Source organism: Carassius gibelio, chromosome A8 (assembly GCF_023724105.1).
Source record: "Carassius gibelio isolate Cgi1373 ecotype wild population from Czech Republic chromosome A8, carGib1.2-hapl.c, whole genome shotgun sequence".
Classification (NCBI taxonomy): Eukaryota; Metazoa; Chordata; class Actinopteri; order Cypriniformes; family Cyprinidae; genus Carassius; species Carassius gibelio.
In genome coordinates this window covers 7535369-7556813 of record NC_068378.1, presented here as the reverse complement: position 1 = coordinate 7556813, position 21445 = coordinate 7535369, and the positions used below count along the sequence as shown (strand labels likewise).

Sequence of the window (21445 nt, the reverse complement as noted above, 5' to 3'; positions counted from 1 at the left end):
TGTGAAAGTTTTAAGGACGTGCCAGGCTCCCAGCACAGATAAATCCTGCTCTCAGCTGTGGACCGACAGACAGAGAGATCAGTGCTTGCTCAGTCTGATTATTAGTGGCCTTTTCATAATCAGCCTTGATCAGATTATGTATTATATGCAGACACTGGCCATCTTCAGTTATCAAATATTACCATAGAGGTTTTGGAATCTGTAAAAGTGATTTAAATACGGCTATGCACTCTGTAAGTTAAAATTATAATACAGTGTGACATGATATAATTTGGAAATGTCCGTTTCAGGCAGTGATCCATCTATTTCTGTTCTGGAACATTTGTTATATATTGTAGACTTCATTAGGGTTTTGGAGCGCAGGGATTCTTGCTTGCACTCAAATACCGAGAAGTCAAGCCCTGTCACTGTTTAGATACGAATCTCTGAAGCAAAGACAGAGATGTCAATGGTTTGGTCCACGACACCCGTGCAGTACTATATATAATAAACTTCTAGCAATATTTTCTGTATCACAATGACTAAAACTTGTTCTGAGGTGAACTGAAATACAGTCTGAGCTTAGGTGAAATGCAGTCATTAAATGTTTTTCAATATAATCAACGGACAACCTAAGTAACATGCAGAAGCTCACAGAAGTGTTTTATTAAATATTATGTTACACTTAATTTCACATGATCTACAGACACAAAGACAGGTTTTACAAGACGTGACCGTGAGTAAATGATGGAATTATTTTTGGATGAACTGTCTCTTTAAGATCTGAATAGTTGCTTCACAGATCATATGGCTTGGTTTCATAACAAGTGGCTTGACTAGTAGCCAGACTATCATGACCTCATTCATTTTTCATGTTCTTATTATTTATTCTCGTCTCTTTTGTGCAATGCCTTTGGCATATTTTAAAATACCAAATACCTCTTTTTATAAAGAGTGAAATTGTATTCGGATTCTCATTAGAACTCTGGGTCCCTTTCCAGACCAGTGAGGTGCTCATGATATTCATGCTTCCAGTTGCACTTCCAGTGACGTCTGCCATTAACATTTCAGCGGCCCACACTGATATTGCACACCTTACAGCTCGGGTCTTTTTTGGCATTGGCAGTGGAAAGGCTCATGAGCTGGTGACGGCCGCTGATCTGAGCCAGGATGCCGTGCTCCAGAAGCAAGGGCTCTGTGTACAGCACCTCCAGAATGATGTCACTGGCGTGACAGAAGACCGGTGCGTCTCCGGGCGTGTATGTCAGGAAAGGATTGGATGTTAGGTCCAGCTGTGGAAGGTGGCTCTTGCAAAAGCTATCCCCCTCCGATCCAGCAGGGGCCAGCACCAGCACAACATAATGATATGCCGTGTACATGCAGTAGAAGTCAGCAAAGTAGAGGTTTGTACTTGGGTTGAGGAGACGTTCGGCGGAAATTTGGAAGCGCAGAGGGCCGTATGGGGAGTCTTTGGGAGGAAGGCCTGTGTCGAACTCTGTGTTGCAGCAGAGGAAGACGCCGCGTAGCTTTCCGTTGATGGGGGAGCCGTGACTTCCACTGTTGTCTTTGAAAGATGGGAGCATTGTACCTCCACACTCTGATCTATAAAGAGAGATGCAGAATAATCAATAATCTAGCATTTTAAAACAGAAATGTTGACATTAAAGGGGTCATGGACTGCCCTTTTTATTGTTTTGTACTGAGGTCCACTAATACTGTTATCAAGATTTGAACACCAAAAAACATAATTTAGAAGTAATATGCTATTTTCTGTCCTGGTTTGACCTGCCTCATCAGAATGCTCTGTTTGGATTGTAGACTCAGAAGTAAACACCCTCTGCTATTTAGGTTAGAAAAGCTTAAATACACTGTACATATCAAATAATATACAATAACATACAAAGCTATAGTGATCATTAATATAAACGGTTACTCACACTTGTGTGGTGTTACATTAATCCGATATATCCATATATACTATATCCAATATAGTAGCACAGCATGGTCTTATAGTTTCAATCTTTCTGAAAATCCTGCATCGAATTGTACCTTGCAGGGTTTAGCCACACTATTATGTCATAAAGTGGCATATTCAACCTGTTGTTTTGGCAGATTGGCTTCAATATAAGGTGTTTTTATACTAATGAGAAGTTTTGAGTTCTAAATCTTATTGGGCCCTATCATACACCTGGTGCAATGCGGCGCAAGGTGATGCAGAAGTGTTTTTGCTAGTTTCAGCCCCATGCAGTTCTCATTTTTCCATCATGCACCACATTGTTTAAATAGTAAATGCATTTGCGAACCATTTGTGCACCCATGGGCATGCTGATCTAAAAAAGGGGTGTGTTTTGTTGGTGCGCAATGTTGGCGTGTTGCTATTTTGAGGAACTGAAAATCGACTGCACCATAGACCGAATAAAACCTGGTCTAAACTATCTTTTCTTCACTATTTTAAGAGTGATTTAGTAATATACACCTATGGGGGGTGCACAACGTGCATACACTTAGCTTATTACACACACAGGGACGTGCATAAGCACACAAACATTTAAAAAAATGAACAATTACATTCTGCCGTGTAAATAGCAAACCCATTTTAAAGGAGATGGTAGATTAGACTCTGATTGGTTTATTGAGAATGTTATGCCCAAAAAACACCCATTACTCTTTAAGCAAATAGGGATAAACTATTTAGACCATTTGCCCGGGCGCAACAACCATTTTTTTGTCATTTAACTAGCAAAAGTGGATTTGGAGTTTTGGACATACCCTGAGTGCACCTGCACCATGTGCTTTAGATCACGCGCTTTTATCAGAATAGTGCCCATTGTTTTCATGACTTCTTATATGTCAAAAGATAAAGGGAATTTTGATTTCTTAGTTTCACCCCTTAAAAGTCTGTCTGAAATAAAAATTCTGTTTTCTAAATGCATCTGATCTTTTTGTGAACAAAAAAATCACCCCTTAACATTAAATCTAAATATCATAGATCTTCTGGTTAAAAGACTGTCTTCTCTGGTGACATACAATATGTATCAACAACTGACAACAATGTCCCACCCTAAATTTTTTTAGGGTGTCTGTCACTGTCACTACTTCGGTTTCATCACAAGTTATAAGCGACATTCCCAACCCATTTTACTTCTGAAATGTGATGTATTTCAGAGTAAAGTAAAGGATAATCAATGTGAAAAAATTAATGGTAGGGCTTCATTTAAAGGGGTCATAATGTTGCAATTTCAAATTTGCCTTTCTCTCTGGAGTGTTACAAGCTGTTTGTGAATAGATAAGATCCCTGAAGTTACAAAGACTAAAGTCTCAAACCTAAAGCCTTCCTAAAACGCCTTGTTTAAACACGTCTACGCCAAGATGTGGAAAGATTTAAATTACACCGCCTAAATGTTCACACAAAGAAACAAGTCGTAACTTTTATTCTTATATATTATATATTACGCTGTAGTATTGTTGGCGCCACCATCATTTCGTGGAGACGCTGTTTGTTTTGTTTTGAAAGTGAAATTACTTTGTTTGGCCTTTCAAAAGAGGACACAACTAGAAATCAGTGGTTAAGCTGTGTTTACAACACTGTTCCAGAACAGTTCAACCCAAATATTCAGATGTGTGGCCAATCAGAGTACACCTTGCTTTGTAAAAATCAACATGTTTCAGAAAGGCAGGGCATAGAGGAGCAACAGTATGTACATTATGTGGAAAATAATGTGTTTTTAAACCTTAAATCACATAAACACAATGCATTAAATCACAAAATAAAACAATGTTTTTTGAGCAATGTCATATGACCCCTTTAAAGGACCATTTACATCCAGAACAATAACTGTAATGATAACTATATTAAAGGGAACATTGTGTGCAAAAATTAACTTTTAAATGATTTGTATATAAATGTGTCTCAGCAGTGTTTGGACACAACCACCCTACAATGATAAAAATCCATTTACTCTGTTTTTTAATCCCCCCAAAAAACCTAAATGTCTGAATCATCAAGCTGTTTTGATTTTCTGAGCAGTATGATGTCATTCTGCTCAGGCCCTGCACACAACCTCTGATGGACTGTCCCGTATTAGCATATCTCCGCCCTCAGCCAGTTCTACGCTGTTCACCATTTTCTCCGCAACTGTAGCAAGAACAATGTTTTGTGAGCAGTGCATGTGTTTTGTAGTTGGATGTAAAAGTGAACATAAGAGTCTTCAATTACTACTGACATCAGAGCCACTGAGGACGCAGTGGATTAATTTGATTTATTTTTTTCACGGTAACCTGCCATCAATACACAAAAAACAGGAGAGGGGCGGGATGAGCAGAGTTCATTATAATTCAAAGAGACGTGCACCGATCAGAGCTGTTTTTAACATGGTAAAAAAAAAAATGTTTTACCCGTCCATTGAGGAATTTTAATCAAAGTATGTTACAGTCATTTAATGAAGACCATAAAGAATCAAACCAGCTTGTTGAAAATGGGCATCTGGTGTCCCCTTTAATATCCACACCAATTGATGTTTAGTAATGTTGTAGTAATGTTGTCCATTGCTTTAAATGCTCAAGCACTTTGTGGTGTACTCTAATTAACATTATAGTTATTGTCTTTGAAATGAATGCCAATTTATACAAGGTGAAGTGATTAGATTGTGAAAAGTGGACGTTCCATTCCAGAATGAAGTCAGACCTGAATGTAAGTTTGTTTGAATGTGGTCCAGCTATCACTACTCTGTTAGCCTCTGCTGGAGATGCCAGAATTACAGCATCTGGAACATCTTGATCTTTTGACATTATAAAATTTTATATTTGATCCCCCCATTTGTGTAAATGTCCCTTGGGTGCCATTAATAACACACAGTAGATATCAACAATGGATAATTTGTTATAAATTTAGGAAGACAAAGGAATAGTTATTTCATGTGAAGTTCACTAGTGTTCTCGAACCTCAAAAACACACAGCAGATTAATCAGACACTGCTGTCTTAGAGCTGTCAAGGAAAGATATATGTAGAAAGCAAGAGAGACTGAGGGTGACAGATGACACTAACCTCACATATTGGAAATATTCAGGACTCTGGTTGCGGTAGAAGACAGAGAACCTGAGCATCCTCCCAGCAGCGGTCTGAGCTTTATCTAACAGCTGCTGGAGATGCACCATGGCATAATCTGCAGAAAAGAACCCATTTATTAAAACATTACTAATGAACATAATACATAAATGCTTCATACAGGCTAAAGCACTTATGACATCAAACATGTCACTGAAGGCAAGAAAAAGGAAGATGTGTCACGATTGGCTGTGTATTCTATCTGAGCATAATATACAGTCAACAATAAATAAGCCATTTGTTTGTGATATTTTTAGCATTAGTATTCAGTGACAAATTTGTGTCATGAAGATTAAGTTAAGATAATCATGAGACTTAATTCAGTGTGCAATAGTGTGTAATATGATGGTCATTTCCAGACAGGTTTCCCCAAATAGTCCTCCTGTTTATTTATTGGTTGGACAAAACTAGCCCCTCCCCCAAACTCACACCATTGGTTGAGCTGTGTTGAGCTGCTTAAGATTTGACAGTGTCACAGTGTTTACTCCTTTTTTAACGCAATCAACTCTAAGAAATATATTTGTGTCAGGTGTCTTTGTATAGTACGCTAGGAGGAGGTATTTTAACAATGAAAACACATTTCAGCCTTTGTTACTCTGTCTCTGTCTGCTTACCCCCAGTGCAGAACTCCACTACCTGGCTCCATTCAGACACCTGATAGTCTCCGTCCGGCTGTCTGATGGCAGTCTGCACTGCGACACAGTAATCTGTTCGAGGGCTCAGGAACCAGTGGCCTCTCACAGCCATCGGCAAAGGTCCTGCTTTTGCCACTAGCTTGGTGGGGACATCCTGAAAAGCAAACGTTTCTAGTTAATTGTTGTCTTACAGAGCTTGTGTTCTGCTTTGAAAAGAAGAATAACCAACCAGATATTTACAGATTACCCCTAAATCTGGTATAAAGCTTGATCTGGTCAGTGAAGAGAGATCTAATTGAGACTGAAAAGTCTGCACTGCAGAAAGCTACAGCCTTCAGACGATATTTGATTGTTTCATTATAAGGCCTCGGTAGTTTGACAATGATTGGTTTTATTAACAGTCCACTGGGGTTAAAAAAAAAAAAAGGTGTGTAAAGAAGAAAAGGTGCAAAAACTGCAAAAGGCTTGTCAGGATTTAATTGTGAAGGAACCCTTTAGCCTCCTGTCAGCAGAGCTGTCACTCACCTGGATTAGGAGGTGTCAGGTTGTCAGAGACTTTGCCAAGGTAGGGAAAGCTGAAACACAGCTCTCACTGAATAAAAACCACAAGCAATGATTTTTCAAAGGTTTATGGATCCACATTGTTTGACTGTGGCTCGATCATTATCAGACACTGGGAACCATCAGGCTTTAAAAGTATATATACTTTTAATAATATTATATATATATATATATATATATATATATATATATATATATATATATATATATATATATATATATATATATATATAATATTATTAAAAGTATTAATATATAAAAGTATTTTATATATATATATATATATATATATATATATATATATATATATATATATATATATATATACAAATATATTTATACAAATACATATATTAATAACAAAAACTAATTAAAGTGATAAAAACACACAAAAATATTAAAACTGAAAATATAATAGAAATAAAACTGAAATATAATCATAAAAGCTTGTTCACGATATTTATCCCCTCTTGGAAACTGCTCCATTTCTTATACATATTATAATAGTATATAAATAATTCATACTCTGAAAGACTGATGGCGCCACACATGGCAGCAGTGGTTCTTCGCTCTCCAGTTGTTTTAGTGTTTTTGTTAATTTTTCCTGTTTTTGTTTTTCATACTCAATCAGTTTCACCAGGGATGAGCTGCGGAACATTCAGCAGAACACACCACAAAGTCTCCTTTTAACAACACAATCTAACTCCAACTTGTCATCTATTGACACTTGGTCAGGATACCTTGGCGTCGCTTTTTGATGCTCAAGGTACACCTTTAGCATCATTTTTCGAAGCACAGTGTCCTCCATTGTTTTTGGTCTTAATTTAATGGTTTTTTATGCATTGTATTAAACAAGATGTACAGATCTAATTGTTAAAGAAGAGACAGAAAAACAACATCCAGACTCTGTTTTAATCATTCTTGGGGACTTTAATAAAGCCAGTCTCTCTCGTGAACTATCAAAATACAGACATGTCCCACCAGAGACAGTAATATACTAATATACTTCAAATCAGTGAGGATGATGTTCACCAGGTCCCCGTTATCGCCGTCCTAAAGAAACCCAAGATAACAGGACTTAACGACTACAGACCTGTGGCTCTAATGTCTGTCGTCATGAAGTAATTTTCTAAAACTGGTTCTGGCTGATATGATGGACATCACTGGACCATTACTGGACCCTATGCAGTTTGATTAGCAAAAACAGGTCCATGGGTGATGCAATCAACATGGGATTGCACTTCATCCTGCAACATCTGGACAAAACAGGGACTTATATGAGGATCCTGTTTGTGGACTTTAGTTCGCCTTTCAACACCATCATCCCAATGGCCCCCTAGACCAAACTGACCCAGATCTCTCTCTGTTCCTAGCTCTATCTGTCAGTGGATCACCAGCTTTCTGACAGATATAGGCAACAGTTAGTGGGACTTGGGAAATTCATGTCAAACAGCTGCTCCACCAACACTGGTGCCCCTCAGGGTTGCGTTCTCTTCCTACTGCTCTTCTCCATGTACACCAACGACTGCACCTCTAAAGACCCCTCTGTCAAGCTCCTGAGGTTTTCAGACGACAATACAGTCATCGGTCTCATCCAGGATGGTGACGAGTCTGCTTACAGACAAGAGGTTGAGCAGCTGGCTGTATGGTGCAGTCTCAACAACCTGGAGCTGAACACGCTCAAAACAGTGGAGATGATAGTAGACTTCAGGAGAAACCCCCCTTCACTTTCCCGACTCACTATCATGAACAGCATCGTGGCTGCAGTGGAGCCATTCAGATCCTCAAGCATACTTGGCAATAAAGCTCTTTATGATTCTAATTCTGATTCTAAAAGTATAGATCTCATTGGTTATTTCCTTATTATTTGATAATTGTTGTCTTTAATTTAAGAGTAATTTGTGTATTACTTTAAAGTGGAGAAAATGATTTCTAATCTACAGTATTTGCCTAATTAATTATTAATACATTATAATATTATGCAATAAAGTTTGTGATTCAGTGATACTTATGTATGCAGCCTAATCAGTGAGAAAATATGATTAATGAGCAGATAACATCTGCATCCGTATCTGTATATAACAGCCAGTGCTGTAATCTTACGCCTGTTATTTGTTCGAGGACTCTTCTGACTGAAAGGTGAAAGACATTTTCAAACTTTACTAAAGCTAACGTATTTCCTCTCAAATATCTATCATAGCTAATTAGTCTTGTTGTGGAGGCTCGAGTTTCTGACAAGCAGAACCAATTATGAAATGCTCAGAGGGGCGTAACCATAGCAAACCCCTCAGCAAGTCCTTTCCATTCACCCACAAATGCAATATTAGAGTCATGGCGAAATCAGATGTAATTGCAGATGCCTTTAGCAGCAGTTCATGCCTGTATTTCTGGCAAACAACGAGTGCAAAAGAGATACTGGTAATCCTCCTACATTATGTAATTTTGAAAATTTAAACACAAAGAAGTTGTACATTTATTCAGTTCTGATTATCTAATCAGTATTCTCTCAACACAAAAATAGCACACTAAATTGACAATTAAGTGTTTATAATGTGTCTTCTCAGATTTTACAATCAAGCTGTCACGGTTCGCAGGTTCATCTGCTCAATTCTGTGCTGCTGCTCTGATTGTCTGCGTCAGCTTTTGCAATCAGATCAGCTACATGTGCGTCTTGTTCTGTGGGTCTACTTATAGTCCTGTGTTTGTCTTGTCCTTTGTCAGATCGTTGTTATTGGTTCTTTGTTTGTCTCGCTCCATGCAGTGTCCTCCAGTTCCAGTTGTTTGGAGTTTCCTGCCGCTAGTGCTAGTGCTTGGGACTGTTTACTCATGTTGGCGTGTCGCCATTGTTGCTTCCTGTTTTTGGTTCCTGTCTTTGAGGATTCTGTCCACTACAGTCCCTGCGCTGCCAAGGAGGAACTGCTGACCAGAGACTTGTGCCTACTATCTGACCTTGTTTGTTCTCTTGAGCATTTAAATAAACACCATTGTTCATTCGCAGCTGGATCCAGTGTTTCTGTCCCTGACATATGATCTGACCATCATGGATCCAGCGAATGTAACCGGAGTACAAGAGATCTTAAAGAGGAACGATGTTCGGTTTAATCGTCAGGATGAACAGATCCTGGCAACCAGTCAAGCAATTCAGGCCTTGGTAGTGCAGGTCTCAGATCTCAACAGCCAGATACAACATCTGAGAGGTGGCACTTGTCATTACGCTGCTGTCGGGACGAGCAGCGCTGTGGGGAACAGCAGTATGGGAGCAGTGACATCGGTGTCTGGATTCATTCAAAACTTTCAGTAATGAACTTAGAAAGGTGTTTGATCGTGCTGTGTCTGGCAAAGAGGCGGCCAGGGTGTTCATGGATGGAACAACGAGGCACAGTGGGACATGTTTCTGCATGGGTTCGCCGACCGTATCCAGGATGAGATATACACTTTGGAGTTACCTACAACATTGGATGGGTTGATTGACCTGGCCAAATTGAGTGGACGCATGGCTGCAGCGTCGAGATTGTCTGAGACAGAGAGACCGGGTTCCAGACATGGAGACTTGTTCCACCACCCCTCCATGCAATACGGTCGGTACTTCACTCGATCCCGAACCCATGCAGGTGGGCAGAGCTTGCCTCTCCCTGGAGGAGAGGGAGCGTCATAGAGAACAAGGACTTTGTCTATACTGTGGAGCAGCGGGTCATTTCACGGTAAAGTGCCTGATAAAAGTCAGGGGCCGTCAGTAGCAGGGAGGTTACTGACGGGTGGCATTTCCTGGTGTGAATCCTCCCGAGAATCGATGCTCCTCCCAGTTAGACTGCAGTGGACCACCTCTCACCATCAGTGCGATGCCTTGGTGGACTCTGGGGAGGAGGGAAGCTTCATGGATCAAGGCCTGGCCCGCAGACTCGTGATCCCCATCATTCCCATTACACATCCCATCGCTGTCAATGCTCTGGGTGCTCAACTCCTGTCCAGGAGATTCGGTTCCTCCTCATTGACTCTGCTGGTGCTCCAGTGGTTTTGGGGCACCCCTGGCTCATACTACATAACCCTCACATAAACTGGCGGCAGAACACTATCATGTCTTGGAGTGTGAATTGTCATGCGTCTTGTTTGGTGTCTGCTTGTTCTTCTGTGTCTTGTTTTGTGTTGCAGGAGGAGCAGACGGACCTGTCTAATGTGCCCGGGAGTATTCCGAACTGAAGGAAGTGTTCAGTAAGTCCCGGGCTGCTTCTCTTCCTCTGCATTGTCCCTATGACTGTGCCACAGAATTATTGCCAGGTAGGTCTCCCCCTAAGGGCGGGTTATACTCACTTTCCGCTCCAGAGAGGGAGGCCATGGAGAAATATATTTCTGATTCTCTAGCAGCCAAACCCCCTACTCTTTCTTGCAGGGGCGGGATTCTTCTTTGTTGGTAAGAAGGATGGTACCATACGTGCTTGTATTAACTATCGAGGGCTGGACAACAACATGGTAAGGAATACTTATCCCTTGCCATTGATGTCTTCAGCTTTCGAGAGAATGCAGGGAGCCATCTTATTCACAAAGTTGGACCTTCGTAACGCCTATCATTTTGTCTGCATAAGGGAGGGAGATGAGTGGAAGACCGCTTTTAACACCCCCAGGGGGCACTTTGAATACTTGGTCATGCCTTTCGGCCTGTCCAACGCCCCCGCGGTCTTCCAGGCACTAGTTGAGGACTTGCTGAGAGACATGGTCAATCAATTTATATATGTTTACTTGGATGACATATTTATATTTTCTTCGTCTCTCCAGGAACACGTTAAGCACTTCAGATGAGTACTTCAGAGGCAGTTAGAGAATGGGTTTTTCGTCAAGGCGGAGAAATGCGTTTTTCACGCACAGTCTGTCCCCTTTCTAGGATTTATTGTGTCATCCGAGGGGATGAGCATGGATCCCGCAAGATTCAGGCAGTGGTAGATTGGCCAACTCCAGATTCTCGCAAGGCCCTGCAGAGGTTTCTGGGCTTTGCCAATTTTTACCGCCGTTTTATTCACAATTACAGCCAACTAGCTGCGCTTCTGACTGACTTGACCTCCACCATGACGACCTTCAGGTGGTCTAGTGCAGCTGAGGCTGCATTTACTAAACTCAAGGACTGCTTTGTTTCAGCCCCCATTCTTGTCGCCCCTGATTCCTCTCGTCAGTTTGTGGTGGAGGTCGACGCATCAGAGGTGGGGGTAAGCATTGGTAGATTGGCCAACTCCAGATTCTCCCAAGGCCCTGCAGAGGTTTCTGGGCTTTGCCAATTTTTACCACCGTTTTATTCGCAATTACAGCCAACTAGCCGTGCCTCTGACTGCCTTGACCTCCACCATGACGACTTTCAGGTGGTCTAGTGCAGCTGAGGCTGCATTTATTAAACTCAAGGCCTGCTTTGTTTCAGCCCCCATTCTTGTCGCCCCTGATTCCTCTCGTCCGTTTGTGGTGGAGGTGGACGCATCAGAGGTGGGGGTAGGCACTGTTCTCTCCCAGCGATCCTCTGTGGACGGCAAAGTACATCGACCACAAGAATATTGAATACATCAGATCCGCAAAATGACTTAACTCTAGGCAGGCTTTTTTTCTCCATTTCTTACCGTTCTAAAAACATCAAACCGGATGCCTAACCCCATATTTTTGACCAATCTGAATGCCCGGTATCTCCCGAGTCCATCGTTCCACAAAGGTGTGTGTTTCAATGTTGACCTGGGAGATCGTATCGAAGGTCCGCACGTCTTTACATGGGGTAATCCCTCCGCCCGGGTGTCCACCGGGTAGATTATTCGTGCCAGAGAGGTTACGGTCCAATGTTATTCAATGGGGTCATTGTTCCAAGGTTTGTCATCCAGGAGTAAATCGTACTATTTTTCTTATCAAGCAACGGTTCTGCTGGCAATCTATGGCTCGCAACACTCGCCATTTTTTATTGGCCTGCTCGGCCTGTGCTAGTTGTAAGACTTCTACCCGACCTCATGCGGGGCTCCTTCAGCCGTTGTCAGTTCCTTCAAAACCCTGGTCACACACTGCGCTAGATTTCGCAACAGGCCTCCTTGCCTTCCAGGGTAACACAGTGGTTTTAACCGTGGTGGACAGGTTCTCGAAGGCGACACATTTTATCCCTCTGTCCAAATTACCTTCTGCCAGATAGACAGCCGTTGCTGTCATAGACCACGTTTTTCATATTCATGGCCTCCCAACGGACGTGGTCTCTGACAGGGCTCCCCAGTTCATATCCAAGTTTTAGATAGTTCTGTCGATTGCTGGGGGCGAGTGTCAGTCTTTCCTCTGGGTTCCACCCCCAGAGAAACAGTCAGACGGAGAGGGCCAAGAGTTGGAATGAGGGTTGTGATGTTTGGTGTCACAGAATCTGTCCTCTTGAAGTCATAACTCATTACCAGTGTCGTCCACGGGCCTATCTCCATTTGAATGTAGTTTAGGGAACCAGCCACCAATTTTTCCCAGTCTGGAATCCAAAGTCGCGATCCCCTCTGCTCACGAATTCATCCAGAGGTGCAAACACATCTGGAGAAAAGCCAGGGTGACTCTCCTCCAGGTGGGGTTGCGCACAAAGGCCCAGGCCGATCGCCACCGGTTGAAGCCTCCCGTCTACGTCGTTGGTCAAAAAGTGTGGCTTTCATCTACCAATATTCCACTCCATTCTGTTTGTAGAACACCGCAGCGAATCGTAGATGGGGAACCAGCTTATTCGGTTAGTCGTATTCTGGACTCAAGGCAGAGGGGACTCGGATTCCAGTACTTAGTGGACTGGGAGGGCTACGGTCTGGAGGAGAGAAGTTGGGTTCCCGCCCGGGACATATTGGATCACTCCCTTATTGATGACTACAATCGACAGGTAAGACCCTCTGGGAACGTCAGGTGATGCTCCTAGAGGGTGGGGTAATGTCACGGTTCGCAGGTTCGTCTGCTCAATTCTGTGTTGCTGCTCTGAATGTCTATCAGTGTTAGCTGTTGCTGACGAGCAATCAGATCAGCGACAGGTGCGTCTCATTCTGTGGGTCAATTTATAGTCCTGTGTTTGTCTTGTGCTTTGTCAGATCGTTGTTACTGGTTCTCTGTTTGTCTCGCTCCATGCAGTGTCCTCCAGTTCCAGTTGGTGTGTCACCATTGTAGCTTCCTGTTTTCGGTTCGTGTCTTCGAGGATTCTTTCCACTACAGTCCCTGCGCTGCCAAGGAGGAACTGCCAGCCAGAGACTCGTGCCTACTATCTGACCTTGTTTGTTCTCTTGAGCATGTAAATAAACACCATTGTTCAATTGCAACTGGATCCAGTGTTTCTGTCCATGGCACAAGCAGACTTTGAATGCAGCTTTCAAGAAAATTAGTTGGACTGGAAAATTAAGTTACACAATTATTATAGATAAAAGAATGTGTGTCTTTTTAAAACGCTGCTGCAGATTTTAATGTGCAAGTGGCAAGGACTGCTACTAACTAACCAAATTAATAAATAAATACTAGGGCCGGGACTCGATTAAAAAAATTTATCTAATTAATTAGAGGCTTTGTAATTAATTAATCGAAATTAATCGCATTTTAATCGCATATAAATATTTGACCTGAGAACAGTGAGAAGTAATATTTTTTCACATGGATTTATTGTATACCATTGAATAATGACTTAATACATAAGCTTAAGCAACAAAATAGTTTATTTTTGTTCAACCAAGTCTAGCAGACCAGTGCAATTTTTGCCATTAAGTGTAGCAATAGCATATTTAGAAACAATTTAGAAATAGTACATTTCAGAAATTCAGGAAGCTTATAGGTGCTGGAACCTTCGGTAAAGTGTTTTTTAAGTAAAACACACTACTGTCAATTACATTCAGAACATTGGAAACCCTGACTATTAGAAAACATCTCTCTGTTGCTTCAGAGGCCATAACATACTAAGTCCAACTCTCAATAACCTTGGCCAAAACAATAAAGAGTTCAACATAAACTGCCAGATGCACCAACAAAATAATACATAGTTCAACATAAAGTGTAAAGTCCACGGTAGCTGCTATATGTTTTGCGTTGAAGTGATACTTGAGGCTCGATGTGCTGCTGCGGCGATATGCGAACGCTAGTTGGTGCTCCAGTATAATCGGTCCGCCGAAACGCGTCCAGTGAGAAACATTCCGCGGTGCAAAAATAAGTTATTAAAAATGCGGGAATTTTTTATCTGTAATTAATTAATCTTAATTAACGCGTTATTTTTTGTGTAATTAATTAATCTCAATTAACGCGTTAAAGTCCCGGCCCTAATAAATACATAATGCCCCAAATTAGTGTACTTAATTAGACAGTATTGTACATGCTTTTAAATGGGTGCTTGGCCTGGGATTGGGGGGTTTATGTGTTTATTGGGGAGGAAACATGTCCTGGTGAGTCATTATCCGCTCACAGCAGTTTCGGTCAAGTTTCTCATGCTCCTGTATTAGAAGAGACATGAGCATCACAGTAGGCCTGAAGGGCTGCCCTGCACTGGGCTGTCAGATGTGCTCATTACCAACAAACCTACAGCCACCTTCTACACCCCCATCCTGCTCCCCGTCCCACCATCTGCATCTCCAGACTCTGCTTTATTCTGTCTGTCCTTAATTTAACCTTTACAGAGACAGGAAAGCAGAGGATATGCAGCTTAAAGAAATATAACATGAAAACAAATTAAAGACATGTAACTTAACTAATTAATTCGCCAAATCTAAAATGCCCTTTCAGTCTGATCTAGGTGCCCCCAAGACCGCACCAATCGCCCCCAACCCCCCCGACCCCCCACCTCCATTGCCATTTCTCCCCTGCCACTCTGGAGGTCTGTGCATACCAATATGCCAGAAATATGCACTAATAAATAGTCAATATGCTAGAAATATGCATATAATGCAATAAATACAGTTTGATTAGTTTGAGGAAAAATTTGTTTTCTTAACCAAGAAAGTGGTAAGAATTTGTTTCACACTTTCACGTAGCATCTTTAGGTTATAATAACATTAGAAATTAAAATCCAGTTTTGATTTAAAAAGATTTATTATATATATATAAAAAATTCAATAAATCCTACACGTTTTTCTCAAAATGTAATAAATCCATTGAATCAATGTGAAAGTTATTTTTCATGTTGAAACTGATGTAAATACATAACACAGTAAGTTGATCCACATATGACAGCCTCTAAACTTAGTCAATACTAATCTTATATCCAGGCACTGGACTAAAAATACATTCATCAGTCATTGCTTCCAAAATCAATTCATCGGGTCATCTTGTTAATGCTATAAATTAATTATAGCAATAAAATAAAATTCATCATGAACAAGAACATGAGCAACAATATCACATTAGACCACAGAAATGCCAAAGTTACATTTCCCTTACATTCAGCATCCAAAAGTACATTCATCTTTGCCATGTTTTATTCATTTAGTTGACTAGTGCTATACACTGTATTAACAAAAACATAAATGGCAATAATAAAAACACTAAGACTGACAAGCCACGTCAGCAAAATCACGTTCATAATCGAATATGATTCATCTAATGAATGCGATAATAGCGTAGCTTGACAGTGATCTACGGCTCTGTATTAAATGCATCTGAATAATTTCCATCTTAAAGCACGTGATGGAGATTTAATGTTACTATTGATCACAGTACCAGCTTTAGTGACGAGATGTTCATGACAATCACATGTGATTTATCATGCAGTCCTTGTTTGTTGATCACAAAGTACAAAGTGGATGAGAGAAACTAGGATTCTGGGTGTATTCAAAGCACCGCCATTACTGTCTAGAGTGTGTGGAATAGTGCACTGTGATTGGTTGTTACCGTTTACAGTGCGTTGAATGCTGCGCTGTGATTGGTTGAGAGGATATATCACATTCTGCTAAAAAGGGGGACTTGTGTTTGTTACAGTTTGGAAAAAAAGGGAGAAAACATGACCTAATAACTGTAAATGTGAACCAAAATCGTCTGTGTGCATTTAATTTATTTAATACACGAATTTCACAATTTGAGTTGAATTACTGAAATAAATTACCTTTTCCACGACATTCTAATTTATTGAGATGCATCTATATACCTACATATCTATATGTCCCTATAATAAGTTCACAGACTCCACTGGCACTCGTTGTCGACACCAAATCAGGGCTGTATATAATCCTGTGTGATCACAGGGAGCGCAGTGGACCAGAACGAGATCTATATGACACAATGATGGTGGATACTGACTCTGTGCTTGAAGAGGTTGTGGTCGCTCCCCTCTTTACGGCTCAAGTCGATGAAGTAATGCGTCACTCGGGACGTGTCCTCATGGGCCATTTCCCAGGTGATCCGGAACGAGTCACAGGACACATCGCTGATCTGAATATTATGGGGAGTGGAGAGGAGCTCCACCTCAGCCATCGCCTGCAGGAACAGAACACGAGAAACTGTCAAACAGAGAAGAATTACCGCCAGTCAGTGGGGAAAAAACAATCTGACTTCAGATGAAATTCAATAAACCTGTGAATAGATGATCCTTCAGCTGAATAAGAAAGATAACCCTCCCCTCACACAGAATAACGCCTTCAGTATGAATTAAATAGATCTATAATTAAGAAAATTATGTTATAAATGTCCATTTAGCTGTTCTGAAATCCTGAGGATGTCATAATAGTTGGTTTAGTCATTGACTGACAGGCAGCTGCAGGTTTCAGACACAGGTGACTCTATTACTCATCATTTATTCATTTGCCACATTGTTTTTTAAAGAAAAGGGACAACTGAGGGGAAAATGTGCTTGTGTTGTGCTTGGAAGCTTATGGTATACTAGCAATGTCATTATGGATGTAAAAGCTACAAATTGTACAAAACAGTGAGATAAATTAAAAAATATTTTTAACAATGTATAGATAATGCTGACTTTTATGTTAATATAAACACATAAATAAACAATTAAATTTTTTTATGTTTTTTTTTCTTTCTTCATGATGAAGCCTTGCCTGTTTTTTCAACATTCACTTGTAAATAAGCATTTTTAAAAATACCTTTAAAAATTTAATGATTCAATTAAAATGATTAAATACTTTTATTTAGCTAAGATGCATTAAACTGATGACAGTGTGACAGTATATATATACTGCCATCTTTGGTCAGTTTAATGCATCTTAGCTAAATAAAAGTAAAAAAAAAAAAAAAAATATATATATATATATATATATATATATATATATATATATATATATATATATATATTATTATTATTATTATTATAATTTTTAATAAATGTTATTGTTTTGAACCTTCTATAAATCAAAGGTTCCTAGTAAAAAAATATATATATATATATTTAAATATTAAAGAGTTATTTTCACAATTTTACTAGTTTTACTATTTGAAAAAATATCAAATAAATTCAGCCTTGGTAAGAGACTTCTCTCAAAAACATAAACCAACTGGTACTGACCCCACACTTTTCAACAGTATCAAATATAGTTTTATGCAAAATAGTATCAGCAGGTAAACTCATTATTTAGGCGATCATCTGATCTCACAGAGTGACCCGACTGCTGCCCGTCAGAGGAGGTATAATAAGCCTGCTGTGTGAGTAATGCTCTCTGCTCTCCTCCAGTGTGTGATTACTGCCATGAGTGTGTGTCAAGTGCAGTGAGCGAGTCTGTGTGTTTGATTAGCTGTCACTGGCTGACTCTAGAGTAATGTGAAGTCACACAGTATATTACTGTATCTGCCCTTGTGCTCTGAGAAACACCCATAACTCTGAGAGAGAGAGAGAGAGAGAGAGAGACAGCAGGGTGGTTTATAGGCACCTCTCTTTCTTGTCCTCCTTTCATTGCCTTCATTCAGTTGTTCTTTGATTGATGTTCATTCAGTTTTACATACTTGATAAGTGTCCAAATACATTTAGGGGTCAATTGTATATGTATCATGTAGATGTAAGCTCAAATGTCATGTATTTGGTGTATTTTGTTATAAAGCTCCCATATGGACAGTATGCTGAGGCAGTGCAATGCCAAGAGACGCTGGATGGCACAAATGTGAGCATGCCAGGAAATGAGAATATGTTTTACAGCAAGTACTTCACACATGAATGCTTTGGCTCGGAGACATAAGGCATCCCTTGGGAAAGAGTAATACACTTTTAAATGAGAATTTATTACAGAGATATTATACTTTGAAGAATATAATTTTTCAGTACATCTTTATGTGTGATTTCATAATGACTTCTTTTGTTTTTGCTGAATGTACTGACAAGCATTTGTGGTAAACTAAAATGTACTTTGATGTCATTTCGATTGAGACTTTTATGCCATGTAATTACTTGTAATTACATATTTTTAACAATGAATTTGCAAATAAGTACACTTCAATTATATGAACTTTACATGCAGAATTAAATAGTACAGTAAGCTGAAATTATAATTAACATGTGATTTAGTATGTTATTCAACACATCGAAATAAGAGTATAAAACATGACATACGGTTATTAGATTAAAGTAAAACTTTTTTAATTTCACAATATTATAAAGTACAATTTTTAAAAATGTGATAAGAGAGAGTCACGTCATTTATCATTTATTTCAGTCAAATTCTCTGTATTCAATTAGGCTTGAACTACACTTCAACTGCAATTAAGCACAGAGGACATGTGTGTGTGTCCTGAAGTGATCATCTGCTTTGCCTCATGATTGAACATAATTGAAAATGTTAATTTAAGATTAATGAACTGTGAGTTTTCAAATATCCGCTCTGGTTCTCTGGACGAGGTTTTGCAGATGTGATGGAAACACATGACTCCCCAGACTGCTGCCTTTCATTCACAGGGAATGTAGGCCATGATAAACATCCTCACAGGACTTGCATCAAAGCTGCAAAACACACACACACACACACACACACACTGCTGCTTGCTTACTATTTTAGAAAAACCTTTGAACATTTTTGAGTATTGCTCTACTGCTCAGTCAAGATGCCACATGCTGTCTGTTACAAAATAATCCTTAAAAACCGCAAGACAATCTAATGCAAACATGTTTAGGTCACATTATTATTATTTTTTGCATTTAATGACATAGTTATTTTACCAAAGTCTCATTACAGCCAGACATTTTACTTCTGAGTTTGTGAGTGTGTGTGTAATTCCCATTATTCTTAATGATGATTCTCATTAAATTCTCATTAATATAATAGTAATTTATCATGCAATTATTGTATAAATCAATGAAAAAGACCAATATATGAGAGGAAAAAAAATCTGCAAATATTAATGCAGTTATTTTAATTAATAAATTACTATAAGATTCTTTTTAAGGCTGATTTAATAATTAGTTCCAACATTTAAAAATAAACAAATTAACTATTGTGTTGTTAAACTTTAAGTTAATATATTTAAATGTACTACATTGCAACTTCATCATTATAAACGTGTAATTACAAATAGATTTTAATATATACTTTGAATCATAATTTTGAAGAAAACCTACTTAATATGATACAAATTTTACATTAAAATGACTGTAATACAATATAAATAAATTAAAGACAACTATTTTGTGTAAAATCCTTAGAATTATCCAGAATTATATCATTATTGATAATATATCTGAATTATAATAATTTAACAAACAAATGCATTATAGTAGTGTGAACTATAAAAATAAATAAATTAAGACTAATTTTGTTCAAGCAAAATGCAAAGAGAAAATTTGTATTTATCTATTTATTTTTGTTCTTTTGTTCTTGCGGTTCAATATGAACCCGTCATAGTCTTATGAGATTCACTCAGCAGTATAACAGCATTAATAAACATACTGGAATCTGTTAAGAATATTATTGAGAAAATGATTAGTATTGACTGTGTAAATATGTGGGCAGTGGGTATATACATACATATCCAACATCAGGATTGTACTATACAGAACTACAGGGATGCACATCAGAAGATGTTTTTTTTTTTTTTTCAGATTTTGACTAAGAAAACTGTTTTTACTCAAAACCTTTTATCTTTGCTTTGAATAAGCCTCAGCATCAGTGTATTCAGTGACCCATACATGCTCAAATAGACATAAACGTGCATGCAGAGCATTTGACTGGGTCAGTCTCAGAGAAGTGAGCCACATACACACATGATTAATGATCACCTGCACAAACAGCAGCGCCTGAACTGAACCGGTTCCACTGAAATGAGCTGCTGGAGAAACAAGAGCCTGATTCTCACAGTATTGATGACTTTGTCATGGTTCAGATTTCTCTTCATGAGCCAATCACATATGTATCTGCAATGCAGCTCTGTGCTGGGAGTGAAACTATTAAGAGCAACACTGTTCTACATTTCACTGAGACAGACAGAACTACAAAAGAGAGGAAACAGCATCAGCGCAAGAAAGCACTCTTTGAACAAAATGTTCTAATCTGATTATCTGTGCTTCTCTGGACAGTGGAAGTCCACAAGACAGTCCTGAGATCGCTACACTTGTGAGAAAAACAGACATTTGAGAAGGAAAAAAATTAATGGGGAAGATGTAATATAAATAATAATGAATGGATTATTGAATTGCTTTTTAAGAAACAAAAAAGATAGACGTACCTCTGTGTTCAGAAGCAGCTGTGATGATGAAGAAGTGAAATGTTCACAGGCAGCAGCTGTATGAATGAGTGTGGCTTCGATCCCGTCTTTTCCTCTCTTTCACTGCTGCACGCTCCGAAATGAGGATGAAAACTGAGAGCGAGGGGATTCTCGTTTGCCCCCTCGTGCTCACATTCACTTACCATCTCTCTCTCTCTCTCTCTCTCTCTCTCTCTCTCTCTTCTCTCTCTGTGCGCATGTGCGAGTGTGGCTGTGAGAGCATATGTGCAGGTGTGTTTTTTCTATCTCCTTTTCTTTACTAAAATAGTTAGTATAGTTTAGTGTTAAGCAAAGGGTTGTGTTTTTTTTTGTTAGGCGCACCATTTTCCAGGGTTCGGAAGTTGGCGGGTGCCGGTTCAGAAGTTTTTGAGTCTCTCTCGCGGCGCAATGGAGTGAAAGTGGCATCAGCGTCAAGTATAGAAGAGTGTTGTTTAGCTGCAGGAGAAGTGGTAGGTTATGGTTCGGTGTTGTCGGCTTCTAGAATTAATAATGCCATAGTAGTGTTTATGAGCTCTGTGGAAAAAGCCAATGAATTAGTGGAAC

The 21445-nt window shown here is 39.4% G+C and overlaps 1 protein-coding gene across 2 annotated transcripts; it reads right to left on the bottom strand.

Moving 5' to 3' along the window:
- Nucleotides 1-616: 616 nt before the first annotated feature.
- On the bottom strand, nucleotides 617-21057 carry LOC128018297 (phytanoyl-CoA hydroxylase-interacting protein-like). Of its 2 annotated transcripts, none has more exons than XM_052603734.1 (5): nucleotides 20864-21057; nucleotides 16508-16707; nucleotides 5699-5873; nucleotides 5025-5142; nucleotides 617-1581 (listed from the first exon to the last, which is right to left on the bottom strand). In XM_052603734.1, exons 2-5 carry the CDS (start codon nucleotides 16679-16681, stop codon nucleotides 1047-1049), a joined length of 1002 nt encoding a protein of 333 aa, XP_052459694.1. In that variant the 5' UTR covers nucleotides 16682-16707; nucleotides 20864-21057; the 3' UTR covers nucleotides 617-1046. The 2 variants fall into 2 exon arrangements, with proteins under 2 accessions (XP_052459694.1, XP_052459693.1); XM_052603733.1 differs by having other exon boundaries at nucleotides 16508-16684.
- Between the last annotated feature and the right edge of the window lie 388 nt (nucleotides 21058-21445).